We start from the raw sequence: 17,491 nt of genomic DNA, 5'->3' as shown, positions 1-17,491 counted from the left end.
CCAGACGCTTTTCCTTGCAAGCTCCTTTGACTACGATGACCTGGATGACTGAGAACCTTCACAGACACTTATTGTGTATTTTGGCGTAGCGCAGCCTTTACTTCTAGTTTCCTTTTAAGATTGGTTCTTGGTGGCCAACTTTCCACGAAGACATTTGTGACGTTTGTGATGTTGACTAAAGGCGCCTTCAGTGCAGGCTAGTTTTAAAAGAAAGATTTCCTATAATTGGACCTACTTTCCCTGCAGACTTTTGTAAATGAAATCCTGCTGAGGGGAAATTTTTCTCTGATGAAACTGCAAACGAATGATATCTGAGAACAGGTCCTCAGGTAAAGGAAAAATATTCCAGCCTGTAGCAGGGCTTTGGTTTCCTCATGTGCAATGGATAATTAATCTTTAAAAAAAAGTAAATCATTAATAAACAAGTTCAAGACTGATGCCTGAAAGCTGAAATTCCTGTTACAGCGTGTCTGATGTGAGGGGGATCAGGTGAGCTGCAGTGAGGTGTTGGGCGTGTCAGAGAGAGGTGTGTTTAATGCAGACAGAGAGGAGGAGGAGAGAGGAAGGTTATTTAACCTCAGCAGGTCTGGAGGTTTGGATCTTACAGCGATGGCTTTCTACAAAGTGATGTGTTTGGCTGCTGGGCTGATGCTCCTGACCCAAGGTAAGAGCTCTCTGCACACACCTGCATCAGGTACGACTCAGAGGGCGAAAACACTCAGGAGCACATCGCTTCACTTTAAAGTGACACAGCAGGAAAAGGAGGACTGGTGGTTTATTTTAGCTTCATCTTTATCTTGGTGATAAAAGCTTAAACACAGATTAATCTGTTTGGTTTGGAAGCAGCTGAGAGGCTGAACTGCTCTCCATCAATCAGCGTCTGTATCACAGTTATTAGAGCTGCTTTATTTTATTTGAACTTTTAATCACTTTTTAACCTTTATTTTATTTTAATGTTTTTTTCTTTCATATCACAGTTAGTTTCTAAAAGTGCAGTGACATGGGTGATATTAATCAGCAGTAATATTAAGTTCAGAGCTGGTATTACAGCACAAATACTTTGAGTCATCTGTAAATGTCAACCAAGTATTTGGTGTCAGGGTCCTGGGTCTCCTGACCCAGCGTTTTTAGTTCTTTGTGATTTTTGTATTATTGTACTTGTGTGTGATTTATTCTATGGTTTCTAGTTTCGATCCCTTGCCCTTCATGTCTCTCTGTGTCCCCTCTGTTCTGTGTAAGTCTGTGTCTGCATGTTTGAGTTTCCCTCTGTGTCTTTTGGTTCATCGAGTCCTCTGCCTTACTGGTTATGTCTCTGTTTCTTAGTTGCTGTCTCCACCGTGTCAAGTTCGCGTCTCTGTGTCATACTTCCTGTTTTACTTTGAAGGTCCGTGTCTTGTGTGAATGCGTCCTGCTTTGCTTGTCTCGTCAGTCCTGATTTCTCCCAGCTGTGCTCTCCTTCTGTGTCTCATTCCCCTCGTTACTTCCCAGTGTATTTAAACCCTGTGTTTCTCTGAGTCAGTGTCGCGTTGTACCCTCAACAAGCTGTGTGTTTTGCCTCCGTGTTTCGTCTCCAGCTCAGTGTTTCTGCTACAGTGTTTTAGTCCACCAGCGTTTTTGTTTGTCTTTTGGTGAGTTTAGTTTATTAAGAGGTTTTTCCCAGCAATAAAGCTGCGCTTTAAGTTGTACTTCTGTGTCTGAGTCCTGCATTTTGGATCCACCACTCCTGCTTGCCTGCCTGCCACACAGCCGCCCATGACATTTAGACTCAAAGATTTTTCAGTTTTATTGTTTGTTCTGCGAAATAATTTTTTTTCTGCCTTAGTTGTGGTTCTAGTGAACTGTGATGCCTTTGTGCTGTACAGTATTAACCCCGATTCTTTTGTCCCCATGATAGAACAGAGAAAACCGACTCATAGTGGGTTAAAACATTTATATTTCTTTTTATTCAATCATCTTCCGGAAGACAGAGACCCCTGCACAGCCCAGACACCAGTTGCAGGATCTCTAACATTAGAATCATAAACTGTGTCTCATATAGGTTTTATTTTGGTACTTTACACGTCACAGTTTTGATACAAACATTGCTTATATGGCAAAGTTCCTCTTTTCTGTCTGGCTTCCTGTAGTTATTAACATACTTGTACAGCTCTACACTTCCTGTTTTCAGTCTGGGTGAGCACTTAGTTTGTGAGTCAAAAGTGGCCTTACTCTACAAACCTTCACGATTAAAGTACATAAAACAATCAAAGGAGCTTGCAAAGAAAAGCGTCTGGACTTCTTTAAGTTACTTGAAGACGTTTCACCTTCATCCGAGAGGCTTCTTCAGTTCTAAGGTCAAATGGTGGAGAGTCCCAGATATAAACCTGGTGGGAGTGTCCCCCCACAGAGGGACAAAAGGACCCCCTGATGATCCTCTAATCGCCTGAGCCAAGGTGTGGAACTGGGTGTGGGTCCCAATCAGCCAGAGTTTCGGGTGAGTTCATTATGAAACCTGGCCCCACCTTATCATGCGAATTCCTGAGGTCAGATGGCCCAGGATGTGAGTGGGCGTTAAGGCGTCTGGGAAGGGATCTCAAAACTGGATTATAGATGGCAGAGAGTTGGTGTCGTAAACCACCGCCTCTGTTCAAAGATGGTCGCTCACAGTGGACATAGATGCTTCTTTCACTCCTCTTTCAAACCATCTGTCCTCTCTGTCCAAAATGTGAACATTGGCATCCTCGAAAGAGTGTCCTTTATCCTTAAGATGCAGATGGACAGCTGAATCTTGTCCTGTGGAGGTGGCTCTTCTGTGTTGTGCCATGCGCTTGTGAAGTGGCTGTTTGGTCTCTCCAATGTAGAGGTCTGGGCATTCCTCGCTGCACTGTACGGCATACACCACATTGTTAAGTCTGTGTTTTGGCGTTTTGTCTTTCGGGTGAACCAGTTTTTGTCTGAGTGTGTTGCTGGGTCTGAAATGCACCAGGATGTCATGCTTGGAGAAAACCCTCCTGAGTTTCTCTGATACACCGGCTACATAGGGGATGACAATGTTGTTGCGTCTGTCCTTCTTATCCTCCCTCGCTGGTGTCTGATCTTCTTTTCTGTACATAAAACAATATAATAAAAAAATAAGTGTAATGTTTGCATGCCTCAAACATTAATGATGACACCTTCAGTATTTCTCAGTTCCATTCTTTAATTCTCAGGCTTGCAGCGGCAACACAGTCTGCAGCGCTAACTTGTTCATCTACCGTTTTCTGTTGTCTCCTTTTTCTATATCCTCCTTCCGCCTTACATTCGACCTTTCAAAATAAAAGTTCTGTAAACATCACACTAAGGATATTAATTACATGACAGCCATCACAGCCTGAGGACATAAATCACCTCTCATAACATGAGATTCTGATCTGTACAGCTTAGTATTCACACGAATGATTTGATTACAGCACATGTACATATTGGGTGTTTTGGGATGTGATAATGGAGTTAGAAGAGAGCTTGCAGTCACATGACGTCTTTTCTTATTGGGGTAAAGATTTTTCTTTGAAAGTATTCTCAGCTTTGTGGTTTGGAAGATACTCTCACAAATTAAACTCCAGGTTTCTGGAGATGATGCAACCATAATAAACTAGTTTCAATGTGAACTGCAGGCAAAGACATGAGACTAAAGCAGGGGTGTCAAACTCCAGGCCTCGAGGGCCGGTGTCCTGCAGGTTTTAGATCTCACCCTGGGTCAACACACCTGAATCACATGATTAGTCCATTTTCAGGCCTCTGGAGAACTGAAGACATGTTGAGGAGGTCATTTAGCCATTTAAATCAGCTGTGTTGGATCAAGGACACATCTAAAACCTCCAGGACACCGGCCCTCGAGGCCTGGAGTTCGACACCTGTGGACTAAAGGAAGTAGTTTCACACCTTGACGTCATCTTAAGATGCTTTTATTACACATGAATGGAAGAAGTAACTCCATCAGGTATAATAATTGTAGTAAGATTTTAACAGATTGAAGCGTTGAAGAGATTAAACACAGACTTAGAAATTGCTTTGGTGTATTGATAGAACACCAAATAACAACAGTAACCTTACGGCACTTTGAACTGCAAAGTAAAGACCATAACGATCACTGTAGGGTCTTTAAAGTTAAAAACTAAGAGGACAAACTCTGCAGGAGAGCCAGGGTCAGGGTGCGGCAGTCACCTACCTCGGCGGTTTGGCAGGGTGGGGAAGGAGATGGAAAAAAAGCAGAATGACAGACTAAAGGTGAGAGAGCACAACAATGGAACGACATGCTGCAATGCTGTGTAAACACAGCTGACGGGTTTGTAGAGCCGTTAGCATAAATCTGACATTTTTAGTGAAGTGGTGGAGTGAAGGTTCTTGTGGCTGATTGTTACTGATTATCTATTCTGAGATTAATTAAGGCCGAGGAGATGTTTTGAAAAGATGTTTGAACTCTGAATTTTTGTAGATAAATGCAAATAATCTGAGGTGTGATGACATTTTTCCTTCATGACGATAAGCAGGAAGTTGGTCGCGTCCTGAGATGGCGCCACATCTCGCTATGATTGCAAAACACTGATGAGGAAGGTGAATCTCCAGAAGCAGAACAGGCTGTCTCAGTAAATATCTCAGAAAACCATTTTCTAATTAACGATGGAGTAACTATGGAAGGCGAGGACTCTGCTGGGGTCAAGCATGAAGGATAAGTTGTACAACACACAGTGTGTGTCCTGTATTTCTCTGTGTGAGAGACCAACATCGACAGCTCGTCACACAGTAAACCCCTCCTCCCTCTGAGTCTGACACACACACACACACACACACACACACAAACACACACACACACACACTTTTATGTATATAAAATGTATGTATATAACAGATGTACACAACAATTGCAACATTAATGGGGGTCAGTTTGGTTCTAATGATTCACTGTTGCACACTCTGGTGGATGTTAGAGGAACTGCAAGTCTTGGCTTAATTTTTAACACTCTTGCTTCTAGCAAACCAGACTTTTCCACTATTATTACAGACAGTGAACTAATCACAGAATGATGAATGAAGATTATTTGTTTTAAAATAGTTTGTTTCTGTGTTTCAGAGTCTGAGTCACAGCTGGATGGTAAGAAAAAGCTTCTTTGTGTAATGATTTACTTTTATGTGTAATAAATCTTTAGTTTCATATGAATATTAGTTTGTGAGTGAACTGTAGACTCCCAGGATCACTGTGTCATCACTCAGCAGTTTGTAATGCTGAGAGTTTACAGCTCTTACAGTAATGCTCACTCTGTGTTTTAATGTCGGTCTTCAGTTTGTGGTAAGGCGCCTCTGAACACCAGGATTGTTGGAGGACAGGTGGCTCCTGTTGGCAGCTGGCCCTGGCAGGTCAGTCTGCAAAGATCTGGGTTCCACTTCTGTGGAGGATCCCTCATTAACAGTCAGTGGGTGCTGACTGCTGCTCACTGCTGTCGAAAGTGAGTAATGAGGCTGAACACTAAACAAGATTTAAAGACGCTGTGAAAGGTGCTAATCTGGGGGCTCAGGGGGGTAACAGGATAAATATTTAACAGGGTGGGAAGTCAAACTTTATATATGTTTTCTCGTCTATAACAATTGTAATAACTGTGCACTGTTTGTGTCGCTCCTGATGATCTCAGCATTACTACAACCGGTCTGACTGTGAATCTGGGCCGTCAGAGTCTACAGGGATCTAATCCCAATGCAGAGTCTCGGACAGTAACACAGATCATCAAACATCCAAACTACAACTCTGGTACCGCTGACAACGACATCTGCCTCCTACAGCTCTCCTCACCGGTGACTTTCAACAACTACATTTCTCCCGTCTGCCTGGCAGCTTCAAACAGCACCTTCTACAGCGGTGTTAACAGCTGGGTCACCGGCTGGGGCGACATAAGATTTGAAGGTGGGTCATAAAGACACCCGATCGTTTTTTAATTAATCATGACTATAATGTACCATTTTAGAAATAAATTGAGCAATAAAATTCTTATGTAAGGTCAAGGTCTGTGGAGACGCATTAAAAAATGAAAGAAACACAGAGAATTAAAATTTAACAAATGCAAAAGTTATATATATTATTATCATACACATTATGATAATAATATATGGAACAAGGAAACACACAACCATGAGTGATGATGCAACAAAAAGGAGATCTGAGGCTACAAATACACACAAGAAAACAGGGGGGGAGGAAACACCTGGGAGAACAGCTAAAAGTAATCAAGAAAACGATTCAAAGGAAATAAAACTTCTGTCTCAGAGAAAAACCATTACCAAAATACACCAGGGTGTAGCTAACAATGAATCAGACATACACACAACACACAAAGAGAAACACTCCAAACTAACCAAATAATATTAACAAACAGAAATACAGTAAACCACAAAAACTTTAATAATAAACCTTTACGGTAAAGAACCCTGGGACTGTGACACTTTTTCACATTTCTTTGTGTTTTACTGCCACCAACTGTCAGCCAGTGGAACAGCACAGGAGAACCCACAGCAGATAAACACGTCTCACTGTCTTTGTTTGCACATGACTGCACTTTGTTTTTAAGTTTGGTAGAGCCATCCTTTGAGTGCATTTAATCAATCACGTTTCTTTAACCTGACTTTTCTGGGGGGTCCCTTCAGTGCCCCTACCTTCTCCAGAAAACCTGACGGAGGTGGAGATTCCTGTTGTGGGAAACAGGCAGTGTAACTGTAACTATGGAGTGGGAAATATCACTGACAACATGATCTGTGCCGGGTTAAGTGCAGGAGGAAAGGACTCCTGTCAGGTGATTGTTGTGACCTGTGTTTGGCACATTTTCACCTTCTACAGTTTCTTCTCCTCAGCTAACAGTAAATGTTTCTGCTCTCAAAGGGGGATGGAGGAGGTCCAATGGTGATCAAGCAGAGCGGTCGCTGGATTCAGGCGGGAGTCGTCAGTTTTGGGGAAGGTTGTGCCTTGCCGAATTTTCCAGGAGTCTACACCAGAGTATCCCAGTACCAGACCTGGATCAACAGCCAGATCTCCTCCAACCAGCCGGGCTTCATGACGTTCACGTCCATTGGGATCAACAGTGACCTCAGTGTCTCCTGCACAGGACTGCCACCAGTGCCAACCACCACCACCCCTACTACCACAACCCCTCCATCCACCACCAGCAAACGTATGTTAAGCACCAACCCTAAAACAATCACCTCTATAGCTACCACCACAGATACCAATACAAAACCCACAAATCCTACAACAACCACCACGCCTAAAATCAGAAATGTACTGATCACTATTTTATTTGATTCCAACCAGCTGATACCGAGTTGTGTTTACTTCAGTTAACAAGTTTACTTTGTCATATAACAGTCATATTATATGACACTGGATTGAAATAAAATTTTTCACAGACAATGTAATAAATGACAACCAGAAAACACAAAGAGAAGACACAGTCCTAAGGCCTTTTTGATTTAAGAACCTGATGAACGAAGGAAGCGAGGGGGCCTTCACAGTGGAGAAGCCGTTGTTTTTGCATCTGAGACAATCCTCTCAGCCATCACCCTGCGTTGCAGTCTTGTTGTCAGTCATGCCACTATACCATGGTGCGATGCAGCTCATCAGGATGCTCTGAGTAGTGCTTCGGTAAAAGCCTTCTAAGGAAGTGATTCCTCCTAAGGCAGCAAGGATGAGGAAGAGTTCCCCACTTACTTCAACCTCCTGAGGAAGTGCTCGCTGTGCTGAGCCCCTTCTCGGCCAGGTGTGTGGGTTTCAGAGTCCAGAAAAGCCCTTCATTGATGTAGATGCCTGGGAATTTTGTGCTGCTGACCTTCCGATGTGGGATGTCAGCCTTTGTTAAAGCCCACAATCAACTCTTTCCTCCTGTTTATGCTAAGCTAGTAGCTAGCAGTCTCTACATCGGCTCACTAACGGTTGCACTTCTGCTCTGTAAGATGTTTCAACTGAAACTGAAACAGAGTGAAGTGCTTAGTCCTAGCAGAGAGAGAGCTTCACCATCAGTTACAGTAAGATGACTGTGTTAAAGGTTGAAGGCTGAAGTTAATAAGCAGAATCCTGGCATAGCTGCCTTTTTGTTCCAGGTGAGATAAGGTTTCTGGCAAAGAACACAAATCTTTGCTCTGATGTGACCTAGGAGAAGGCATTCGAAGCACTTCATTATGACAGACGGCAATGCCACAGGCTGACAGTCGTTAAGACAGGTGTTTCCTTAGGCACTGGGTGGATTTTATGGGCTATTATTACTGAAATCTACAGCAATATGTGCGGAGTCTCTGGGATCACTGAATTTATTTTGACTTTGTCCCATGTCTAGCACATTCTGGATGTTATAGATTTAATGAAGTGATATCTCGTACCAGATGACCACAGATTAAACAGTCTAAGGGAGGAAGGTGAGGATCTTTCACAATGGAGAAGCCCTTCTTTTTGCATTGGTCCTTAAAGCTTAGCTATCGCTCAGGAGAGTTCAGTACTTGCCAAGCAGAGGGTTGCTTTGCTCAATGATCAGAAGGCAGCTTCCCTAATTCACAGTCTTTTCCGGACCTCTGATATCATTCACGCACTGTGACATCACCCGAGCACCTGTCTTTGTAGCTCATTATAGAGTCAGTCTCCAGTGTTGGGAAGGTAACTTTAAAAATTTATTCCACTACAGATTACAGATTACATGCCCCAAAATGTATTTTGTAACGTATTCCGTTACATTACTCAATGAGAGTAAAGTATTCTGAATACTTTGGATTACTTAATATATTATCATGCTTTTGTCAACTACATGAATGTACTATTGCTGTGAGATTTATTACTATTACTGAAGGTTACTCACCATACCAATACCAACTAGATGTTGTTAGATGTTTTAATATAAAACGAGTAACAGCAGGGTGGACATTAGGTAAGGCTGCACTTTTTGCAGCCATCTTGTATAGAAAACTAGTATGCTAATAAGGTCCGCGGCTCTGAACTGTATTAAAGGGACCTCTGGCTAATACGTCGGGTTCATGTCGGGCTCGTAGCTGTTTTTGAATAATACTTAAAAGTAAAGGTAAAGTAGGGGTGACATGGGCCGTGAGATTGAGACCCAGGCATTAGAGCCTCTTATTGCATGTTTTGTTTGGGTTTCCACTGGTGTGGAATTACCAAAAATAAAGAGGGCATAGCCTAACATATGAAACAGGAGAAGACCGCTGTGTAATCCATTTATTTCAACAAAGTAACTGTATTCTTAGTACCACCTTTTTAAATGGTAACTGTAACGGAATACAGTTACTCATATTTTTTATTTTAAATATGTAATGCCGGTACATCTATTCCATTACTCTCCAACACCGTCAGTCTCCAACTACTGGGATTTATTTTTTCTAAGAACTTTAACTGATAGTATACACAGGCAAAAATCACATTTTCTCCAGTGATAAATGCTATTTTTTAACATTAAATAAAAATGTTTTGTTTTTTTAAAAGTGTTTCACCTCACACCCAAGTGGCTTCTTTAGCTCTAAAACCATCCTAGGATGAACTTGTGTGCTTTCATAAAGTCTAAACTTGCTGACCTGAAATGATAGTTAAAGATTTTAACATTTCTTTGTGTGTGCCTCTGGTTTTTCTCCTCAGCGGTGTTCTGTGGACAAGCTCCGAAGAATTCTGGCATTTTGGGAGGAACCTCAATGGCGACAGCTGGCTCATGGCCGTGGATGGCAAGCCTACAGAAGAATGGAAGTCATGTGTGTGGTGGGACTCTGGTGGCCTTGGACTCAGTGCTGAGCAACGCCAGCTGTTTCTCAAGGTGAGTTGCAGCTGAAGTTGAAGACTCTGATCTAACCAGAGTCTGGAACCTGACTCTGGTTCCAGACGCAGAGTCAGGTTCCAGACTACTACTCCTGACATGTTAGCTCTTTATACAGTAAAGTTACAGTGGGATACAAATAGTAATGTTTAGGTGGTGGGGGGCAGCGAACAGTTTTCTTGTAAAACAAAGGGGGGCCCAGCAAAAAAGTTTGGGAACCAATGGGTTAGATTATGATACAACTAATAAGTGATGTCGATAAAAATTATGAACAGAATCGGTGACAAAGGGCAGCCCTGGCGGAGCCCATCACCCACCAGGAATGAGTCAGACTTATTGCCGGCAATGCGAACCAAGCTCTTGCAATGGTTGTATAGGGATCGAATGGCCTGTAGCAATGGGCCAGACACCCCATACTCCCAGAGCACCCCCCACAGGACACCCCGAGGGACACGGTCGAATGTCTTCTACAAGTCCACAAAACACATGTAGACTGGTTGGGCAAACTCCCATGCACCCTCAAGTATCCTTGAGAGGATAAAGAGCTGGTCCAGTGTTCCGCGACCAGGACGAAAACTGCATTGTTCCTCCTGTATCCGAAGTTTGACTAATGGATGAACTCTTCTCTCCAGTACCCTGGCATAGACTTTCCCAGGGAGGATGAGGAGGATGATTCCCCTGTAGTTGGAACACACCCTCCGGTCCCCCTTCTTAAAGATGGAGACCACCACCCCAGTCTGCCAGTCAAGGGGTACTGCCACTGATCTCCACGCAACATTGAAACGTCTCAACCAAGACAGCCCTACAACATCCAGAGCCTTCAGGAACTCGGGGTGGACCTCGTACACCCCAGGGGCTCTGCCACCAAGGAGTTGTTTAACTGCCTCTGTGACCTCGCCCCCAGAGATTTGCGGGTCATCCCCTTTGTCCCCAGACTCTGCTTCATCCTCGGAAGACGTGCCAGTGGGATTAAGGAGGTCCTTGAAGTATTCCTTCCACTGCCTGACGATTTTCTCAGTCGAAGTCAGCAGCGCTCCACCCGCACTATACGCAGTGCAGGTAGAATACCGCTTTCCCTTTCTGAGTCGCTTGACAGTTTGCCAGTATCTCCTCGAGGCAGTCCAAAAATCTTTTTCCTTGGCCTCTCCGAACTCCTCCCACACCCGAGTTTTTGCTTCCGCCACCGTCCGCGCCGCATTCTGCTTGGCCTGTCGGTACCTATCAGCTGCCTCCAGAGTTCCACAGGCTAACTCTTTCTTCAGTTTGGTGGCTCACCTCACCTCAGGTGTCCTCCATTTGGTTCAGGGGTTACCACCACATGTGTCCTGGTGCCACGTGCACTTATGGACACTCTTATGTTCGAAAAATTAGCCAGGTATAGTGTATTATACAGGTAGTGTTTTATGATGTCCTGCTCTAAGGACCACTTATACTTCTGTGTTAAATGTAGTCTGTAGGTATATCATATTTTACAGCATAACCTGATGTACACCTCCATAGAAATATGATTATGCTTTCACTCAGACTGGAATGACTGTGATTGGCTCGTTTGCTACCTTTGTTTTCTCCTATGCATTTCTGGTTACTTTTTCTTCCCAGTGCCCTTTCAAAATCTACAGGAAGAGAATCAACAAACTCCATCAAGAGCTAGTATTTCAGCAGCAACATTACCAAACAACTCAGACCCACCATACATGAGTATGAATGATAGATGCGGGCCACATGCATAGACTACATTTTAGGCCCAAAAATAAAGAGAGCAAAAGCATAAATTAAGCACTAGTCTATACACAGTTGCTACGAATCAGCAAGCACCTTTGTATTGCACTTCCAGCCCCACTCCTCAGTTACATTTCTTTAAGTCGGTATTTCATGCTGACTTAACGTCAGCTCTGCATGGATGACACTGATGTCAGGAATGCTCCCTTCTATATGGCTCATCTTCTCCCCAGCTTGTGTTGGCCAATTATGCTTCAAGAAAGGTGGGGAGGTTTAACACAACCATTACAGGTTGACATAACGACTTCAAATCTGTAGAACTTGGGTCCCATGAAGTTGAGTGTAAAGGTGTAGATCTTGTTTGAAGCTGATGAAGTTTATGTTTGTGTGCTTTGTTCCTCCCACAGCTCCCCTGTAGCGTCCGAGTGGACTGTCGTGTTGGGACGTCTGAAGCTAAATGGATCCAACCCCTTTGAGGTGACGCTGAATGTGACAAATATCACTCTGAGCAACACGACCGGGACCAACATAGCCATCCTTCGTCTATCTGCCCAGCCCACCCTGACCGACTACATCCAGCCCATCTGCTTGGACAACGGGAGAACCTTTGCCGAGGGCTTGGCGTGCTGGGCGGCCGGTTGGAGTCCTGGAAGAGGAGGAGGTGAGTCAGCAACATGAAGGCTGACAGAGTTCTGCCCAGACTCTGCACCAGTCCATCTCTCAGATTACACATGTGGACCACTGCACTTACAGTTTCTTTAGTGAAATTTTCTTATCTTTCATGATGTTAGCTGAGGAAGTTATGCAGCAGTTTAACACCTCGGTGGTAAACTGTGGGAACTCATCATCGAGTGAGAGCATCTGTACAGACGTGTTTCCACTGCAGCAGGTAAATGACAGGATTCTTCTTCTTATAACACTGTCTGCTGACATGTTGTTTATTCTGGATCTTGCATTTAGCTGCTTATCAGAAGCAAAGCTTTAAACAAAGTTCTCTGATTTCTCCAAATGTTCAGAAACTGAATAAAACTCTTTAAAATGGTTTAAACCTTTAACTGGAAGATTTTAAAGTGTTTTTAGCAGCTCTGACTGATGACTGTGTACATGTAGATTTTATGTCCCGATGACCTATAGTACACTCGGGTAAAGAGAGGGGCTGAGCTGTCAACTGATCACCACCTGGTGGTGAGTTGGATCAGGTGGCGGGGGAGGACGCTGGACAGACCCGGTGCACCTAAACGCGTAGTGAGGGTGTGCTGGGAACGTCTAGCAGAGGCCCCAGTCCGCGAGATCTTCAACGCACACCTCCGGCAGAGCTTCAACAGCATTCCGAGGGAGACTGGGGACATTGAGTCCGAATGGACCATGTTCAGCGTCTCCATTGCCAAAGCTGCTGCATTGAGCTGCGGCCGCAAGGTGGTTGGTGCCTACCGTGGTGGTAATCCCTGAACCAAATGGTGGACACCAGAGGTGAAGGGAGCCACCAGGCTGAAGAAGGAGTCCTATCAGGCTTGGTTAGCCTGTGGGACTCCAGAGGCAGCCGACAGGTATCGACAGGCCAAGCGCAATACGGCCCCGGGCAGTGGCTGAAGCAGAAATTCGGGTGTGGGAGGAATTCGGAGAGGACATGGAAAAAGACTTTCGGACTGCCTCGAAGAGATTCTGGCAAACCGTCAGGCGTCTCAGAAAGGGAAAGCGGTGCTGTACCTGCACTGTGTATAGTGCTGGCGGAGCGCTGCTGACGTCGACTGAGAAAATTGTCAGGCGGTGGAAGGAATACTTCGAGGACCTCCTTAATCCCACTGACACGTCTTCCGAGGAGGAAGCAGATTCTGGGAATGAGGGGAATGACCCGCCAATATCCGGGGGCGAGGTCACCGAGGCAGTTAAACAACTTCTTGGTGGCAGAGCCCCTGGTGTTGATGAGGTCCGCCCCGAGTTCCTGAAGGCTCTGGATGTTGTAGGGCTGTCCTGGTTGACACGTCTCTGCAATGTTGCATGGAGATCAGGGGCAGTACCCGTGGACTGGCAGACCGGGGTGGTGGTCCCCATGTTTAAGAAGGGGGACCGAAGGGTGTGTTCCAACTACAGGGGGATCACACTCCTCAGCCTCCCTGGGAAAGTCTATGCCACGGTGCTGGAAAGGAGAGTTCATCCGCTAGTCGAACCTCGGATACAGGAGGAACAATGCGGTTTTCGTCCTGGTCGCGGAACACTGGACCAGCTCTTTATCCTCTCGAGGATACTTGAGGGTGCATGGGAGTTTGCCCAACCAGTCTACATGTGTTTTGTGGACTTGGAGAAGGCATTCGACCGTGTCCCTCGGGGTGTCCTGTGGGAGGTGTTGCGGGAGTATGGGGTGTCTGGCCCATTGCTACGGGCCATTCGATCCCTATACAACCGTTGCAAGAGCTTGGTCTGCATTGCCGGCAATAAGTCGGACTCGTTCCCGGTGGGTGATGGGCTCCGCCAGGGCTTCCCTTTGTCACCGGTTCTGTTCATAATTTTTATGGACAGGATTTCTAGGCGCAGCCAAGTGGCGGAGGGCTTTCACTTTGGTGGCCTCAGTATCTCATCTCTGATTTTTGCGGATGATGTGGTTCTGTTGGCTTCATCGGGCGAGGGCCTCCAGCTCGCACTGGAACGGTTCGCAGCCAAGTGTGAAGCAGCGGGAATGAGGATCAGCACCCCCAAATCTGAGGCCATGGTTCTCAGCCGGAAAAGGGTGGAGTGCCCACTCCGGGTCGGGGATTAGTTCCTGCCCCAAGTGGAGGAGTTCAAGTATCTCGGGGTCTTGGTTGCGAGTGATGGGAGAAGGGAGCCGGAGATCGACAGACGGATTGGGGCTGCAGCTGCAGTAATGCGGACGCTGCACCGGTCCGTCGTGGTGAAGAGGGAGCTGAGTGTAAAAGCGAAGCTCTCAATTTACCGGTCGATCTACGTCCCTACCCTCACCTATGGCCACGAGCTGTGGGTAGTGACTGAAAGAACGAGATCGCGGATACAAGCGGCAGAAATGAGCTTCCTCCGAAGGGTGGCTGGCCTCTCCCTTAGAGATAGGGTGAGAAGTTCGGCCATCCGGGAAGGGCTCAGAGTAGAGCCACTGCTGCTCCACATCGAAAGGAGCCAGCTGAGGTGGTTCGGGCATCTGACAAGGATGCCCCCTGGGCGCCTCCTGGGTGAGGTGTTCCAGGCATTTCCCACCGGGAGGAGGCCCCGGGGCAGACCCAGGACATGCTGGAGAGATTATATCCCTCGGCTGGCCTGGGAACACCTTGGTGTTCCCCCGGATAAGCTGGAGGAGGTGGCTGGGGAAAGGGAGGTCTGGGCCTCTTTGCTTAGGCTGCTGCCCCGCGACCTGGCCTCGGATGAAGATGGATGAAGATGGATGGATGGATGACCTATAGTTTAGAAAATACATAAACTAGGTGCCCATTTCAATATGGAAGATGAGTGGTCAGATTTGAAGAGCCCCTTCAAAACAAAATTAATCCTGAAATACTCCGACTAGGGCAATACGAGGAAAATATAATATTGTGATATTTTTTGGCTATATTGTGAAACACGATAAATGTAAAATGTCTTGAGGCCAAGTGCCCCAGTACCGGGAGCAAAGGGGCTTAGCTGCAGTTTAAACCTCTGTGCAGTCAAGTTTCCTTATATAAATATTGGCATGTGTGTATCCACAGAAACCTCTGAATCTCAGCTACAACCACCAATTGATAATATTAATGATCCATTCACAGCGTGTGGGAGAAACAAAAACTCACAGTGAATTATGTGCATGTACTCGATGGTTACGATTAACCATTGTATGTAGAATATTATAATATAATAATAATAATAATAATCTAATATAAAACACAAGATTATATATATATCAGATAATAACTGACCCTTTCTGTCTTTCAGGGTTTTTCTGGCGGCCCGCTGATGTGCAAGCAGAGCGGCTCTTGGTTCCAGGCGGTCGTGTTAACAGCTCCAAGCCCCTCCGCCAGGAGGAGACAAAGCCCAGTCATGATCTTCACCAGACTGAGCACCTTTGATGCCTTCCTGACGAAGACGCTGGGGACTCGCTTGTCTCCAGCCTCCAACACCACCACAACTACCTCACGCCCCGTATCACAAAGCAGCGGAGGTCATCCTGCTCACTCCTTCATCTTTGTCTTCTTCCATCTCGTCAGCCTCGGCTTTTGTCTCCAGCTCTTCCTGTAGAGAGTCTGACTTGATCGACATGATGTGATGGACACAAATGAATGTGAACAAGCTTCGACTCTAACACTTTACAGGCTTAAAGCTGTGTATGCTAATCTTTGACTTGATTCTGCTTCAATCGGTTATCTAGAGCTCAGTGGTGACGTTTGGGCAGGTTTACTGTCAACTAAGGGTGACGTTAGTGTACCACTGCCAAGAAAATTAAGCTAGTTGTGTAATGTGTGCCATATCATTTTTGAGGTGCAGCATTTTTATCATGAATTCTGACTCATAGTGTGTACTGTACACTTGTTTATGATTATGCGTACCAGACTTGACAAGATGTTTGCCAGACGAAACTAAACTTTGGTATAAAAATGAAGAATTCCTTTAAACTTGCACTGAACATGAAAATTTATCCCAGCAGTTCATTATCTGCACTTGTTACATACATATCTATATATTCGAGGTAATAACGGTGAATGGTGTACAATCTTTATAATTTCTAAATCTTTCATTCATTTTCAGGAGTATTGTGTAATTCTAATAAAATTGTAACACAAATACTGCTAATAGCATATCCTGCAGTCGTAATTAATCTGATTTAAAGAAACATTTTGGAGCTCTCAGGAGCAGGATGATGATCAGGCTGTTCCTCGTCTACCTCGTGTCTGGGCCACAATGCTAAGAACTATTGAACTGCAGTGGAAAACAAATGTGTAATTTGAAAGACAAACAATAAATATCCAGTAAATATATCTAAATATATATATATATATATATATATATATATATATATATATATCCCTCTGTCTTTCTTTGTTTTCGATACATATATTCATTGTGGGATTTATTTTATTTTATTTTTTTAGATCATTGGGGAATTTTTCTGGGGAAAACCTGGTCTTGTTAGCAGACATGGCATCCATCCCACTTTGGATGGCGCAGCTCTCATTTCTAAAAATCTGGTCAGACCTGTTAAACCCTCAAAAACATGATTGTCCAGAGTTGGGAGGAGGGAAGCAGAGTTGCAGTCTTACATGCCTCTACTCCACTCCATCTTATTAATCAACCACAGTCCCAGACAGTGTGATGTAGAGGCTGTGTGTAGGCAGTAGTTGTAGCAAGGAGGACCAAAAAGTACAGATTCAGAACAAAGATTATTTCTAAATCACTAAACTGGCAGAAGGCCAAACCACACAGCAGGGGATGATGGTAGATCACGACACAGACAGATGAAAACAGGGCTTATATACACAGAGGGAGCCATCAGGAAATGAGAGACAGGAGGGGAACACAGCTGGGGCAAACCAGGGCTGACGAGACAAAGGAAGCAAAACCAGAAACATTAACATGAGACACAGACTTTCAAAGTAAAACATAACACGGAGACGTGGACTTGACACAGGAATACAGAGGACAGGGGAACAGCAACTATGGATCACAGACAGAGAACCAGAACACTAAAACTCTAACAAAACCCACACAGAGAACCTAAACTAAGAATAATCCTATAACCCATAACACAAAGATAGAATATAATGAAATAACCAAAATCAAAGAACCAAAAACACAAAACATGGGTCGACAACCCAGACAGAGTTTGTATCCATCTCAGTTGGTATCTGGGTCATTCTATCACAAATCAACCAAGTATTGAATATTTATAATGTGAAATTTTTGCTTCATATAATCAAATACTTTTCAAGAAATCCATATACGTTTTTAAAATAGTCCAGTGACCCACTTTCCGTCCTGTTGTTCACACATAGAAA

At 44.7% G+C, this 17,491-nt stretch overlaps 1 protein-coding gene across 2 annotated transcripts; it reads left to right on the top strand.

The window, feature by feature from the left end:
• Positions 1 to 451: 451 nt before the first annotated feature.
• LOC146519421 (transmembrane protease serine 9-like) lies at positions 452 to 16,500 on the top strand. Of its 2 annotated transcripts, none has more exons than XM_085157875.1 (10): positions 452 to 664; positions 5,090 to 5,110; positions 5,300 to 5,462; positions 5,646 to 5,914; positions 6,652 to 6,797; positions 6,884 to 7,172; positions 9,632 to 9,803; positions 11,930 to 12,183; positions 12,314 to 12,411; positions 15,435 to 16,500. In XM_085157875.1, exons 1-10 carry the CDS (start codon positions 610 to 612, stop codon positions 15,735 to 15,737), a joined length of 1,770 nt encoding a protein of 589 aa, XP_085014001.1. In that variant the 5' UTR covers positions 452 to 609; the 3' UTR covers positions 15,738 to 16,500. The 2 variants fall into 2 exon arrangements, with proteins under 2 accessions (XP_085014001.1, XP_085014002.1); XM_085157876.1 differs by having other exon boundaries at positions 564 to 3,958.
• Positions 16,501 to 17,491: the final 991 nt, after the last annotated feature.

This window comes from Neolamprologus multifasciatus, chromosome 4, assembly GCF_963576455.1.
Source record: "Neolamprologus multifasciatus chromosome 4, fNeoMul1.2, whole genome shotgun sequence".
Taxonomy (NCBI): Eukaryota; Metazoa; Chordata; class Actinopteri; order Cichliformes; family Cichlidae; genus Neolamprologus; species Neolamprologus multifasciatus.
Note: the sequence above shows the minus strand (reverse complement) of the source record. Positions and strands in the feature narration are given on the sequence as shown.

Coding starts and splice junctions, on each gene's coding strand:
- LOC146519421 (XM_085157875.1), top strand. CDS start 610: ATGGCTTTCTACAAAGTGATGTGTTTGGCTGCTGGGCTGATGCTCCTG. Junction 5,111..5,299: donor GTCTGAGTCACAGCTGGATG/GTAAGAAAAAGC, acceptor GTCGGTCTTCAG/TTTGTGGTAAGGCGCCTCTG. Junction 12,412..15,434: donor ACGTGTTTCCACTGCAGCAG/GTAAATGACAGG, acceptor TCTGTCTTTCAG/GGTTTTTCTGGCGGCCCGCT.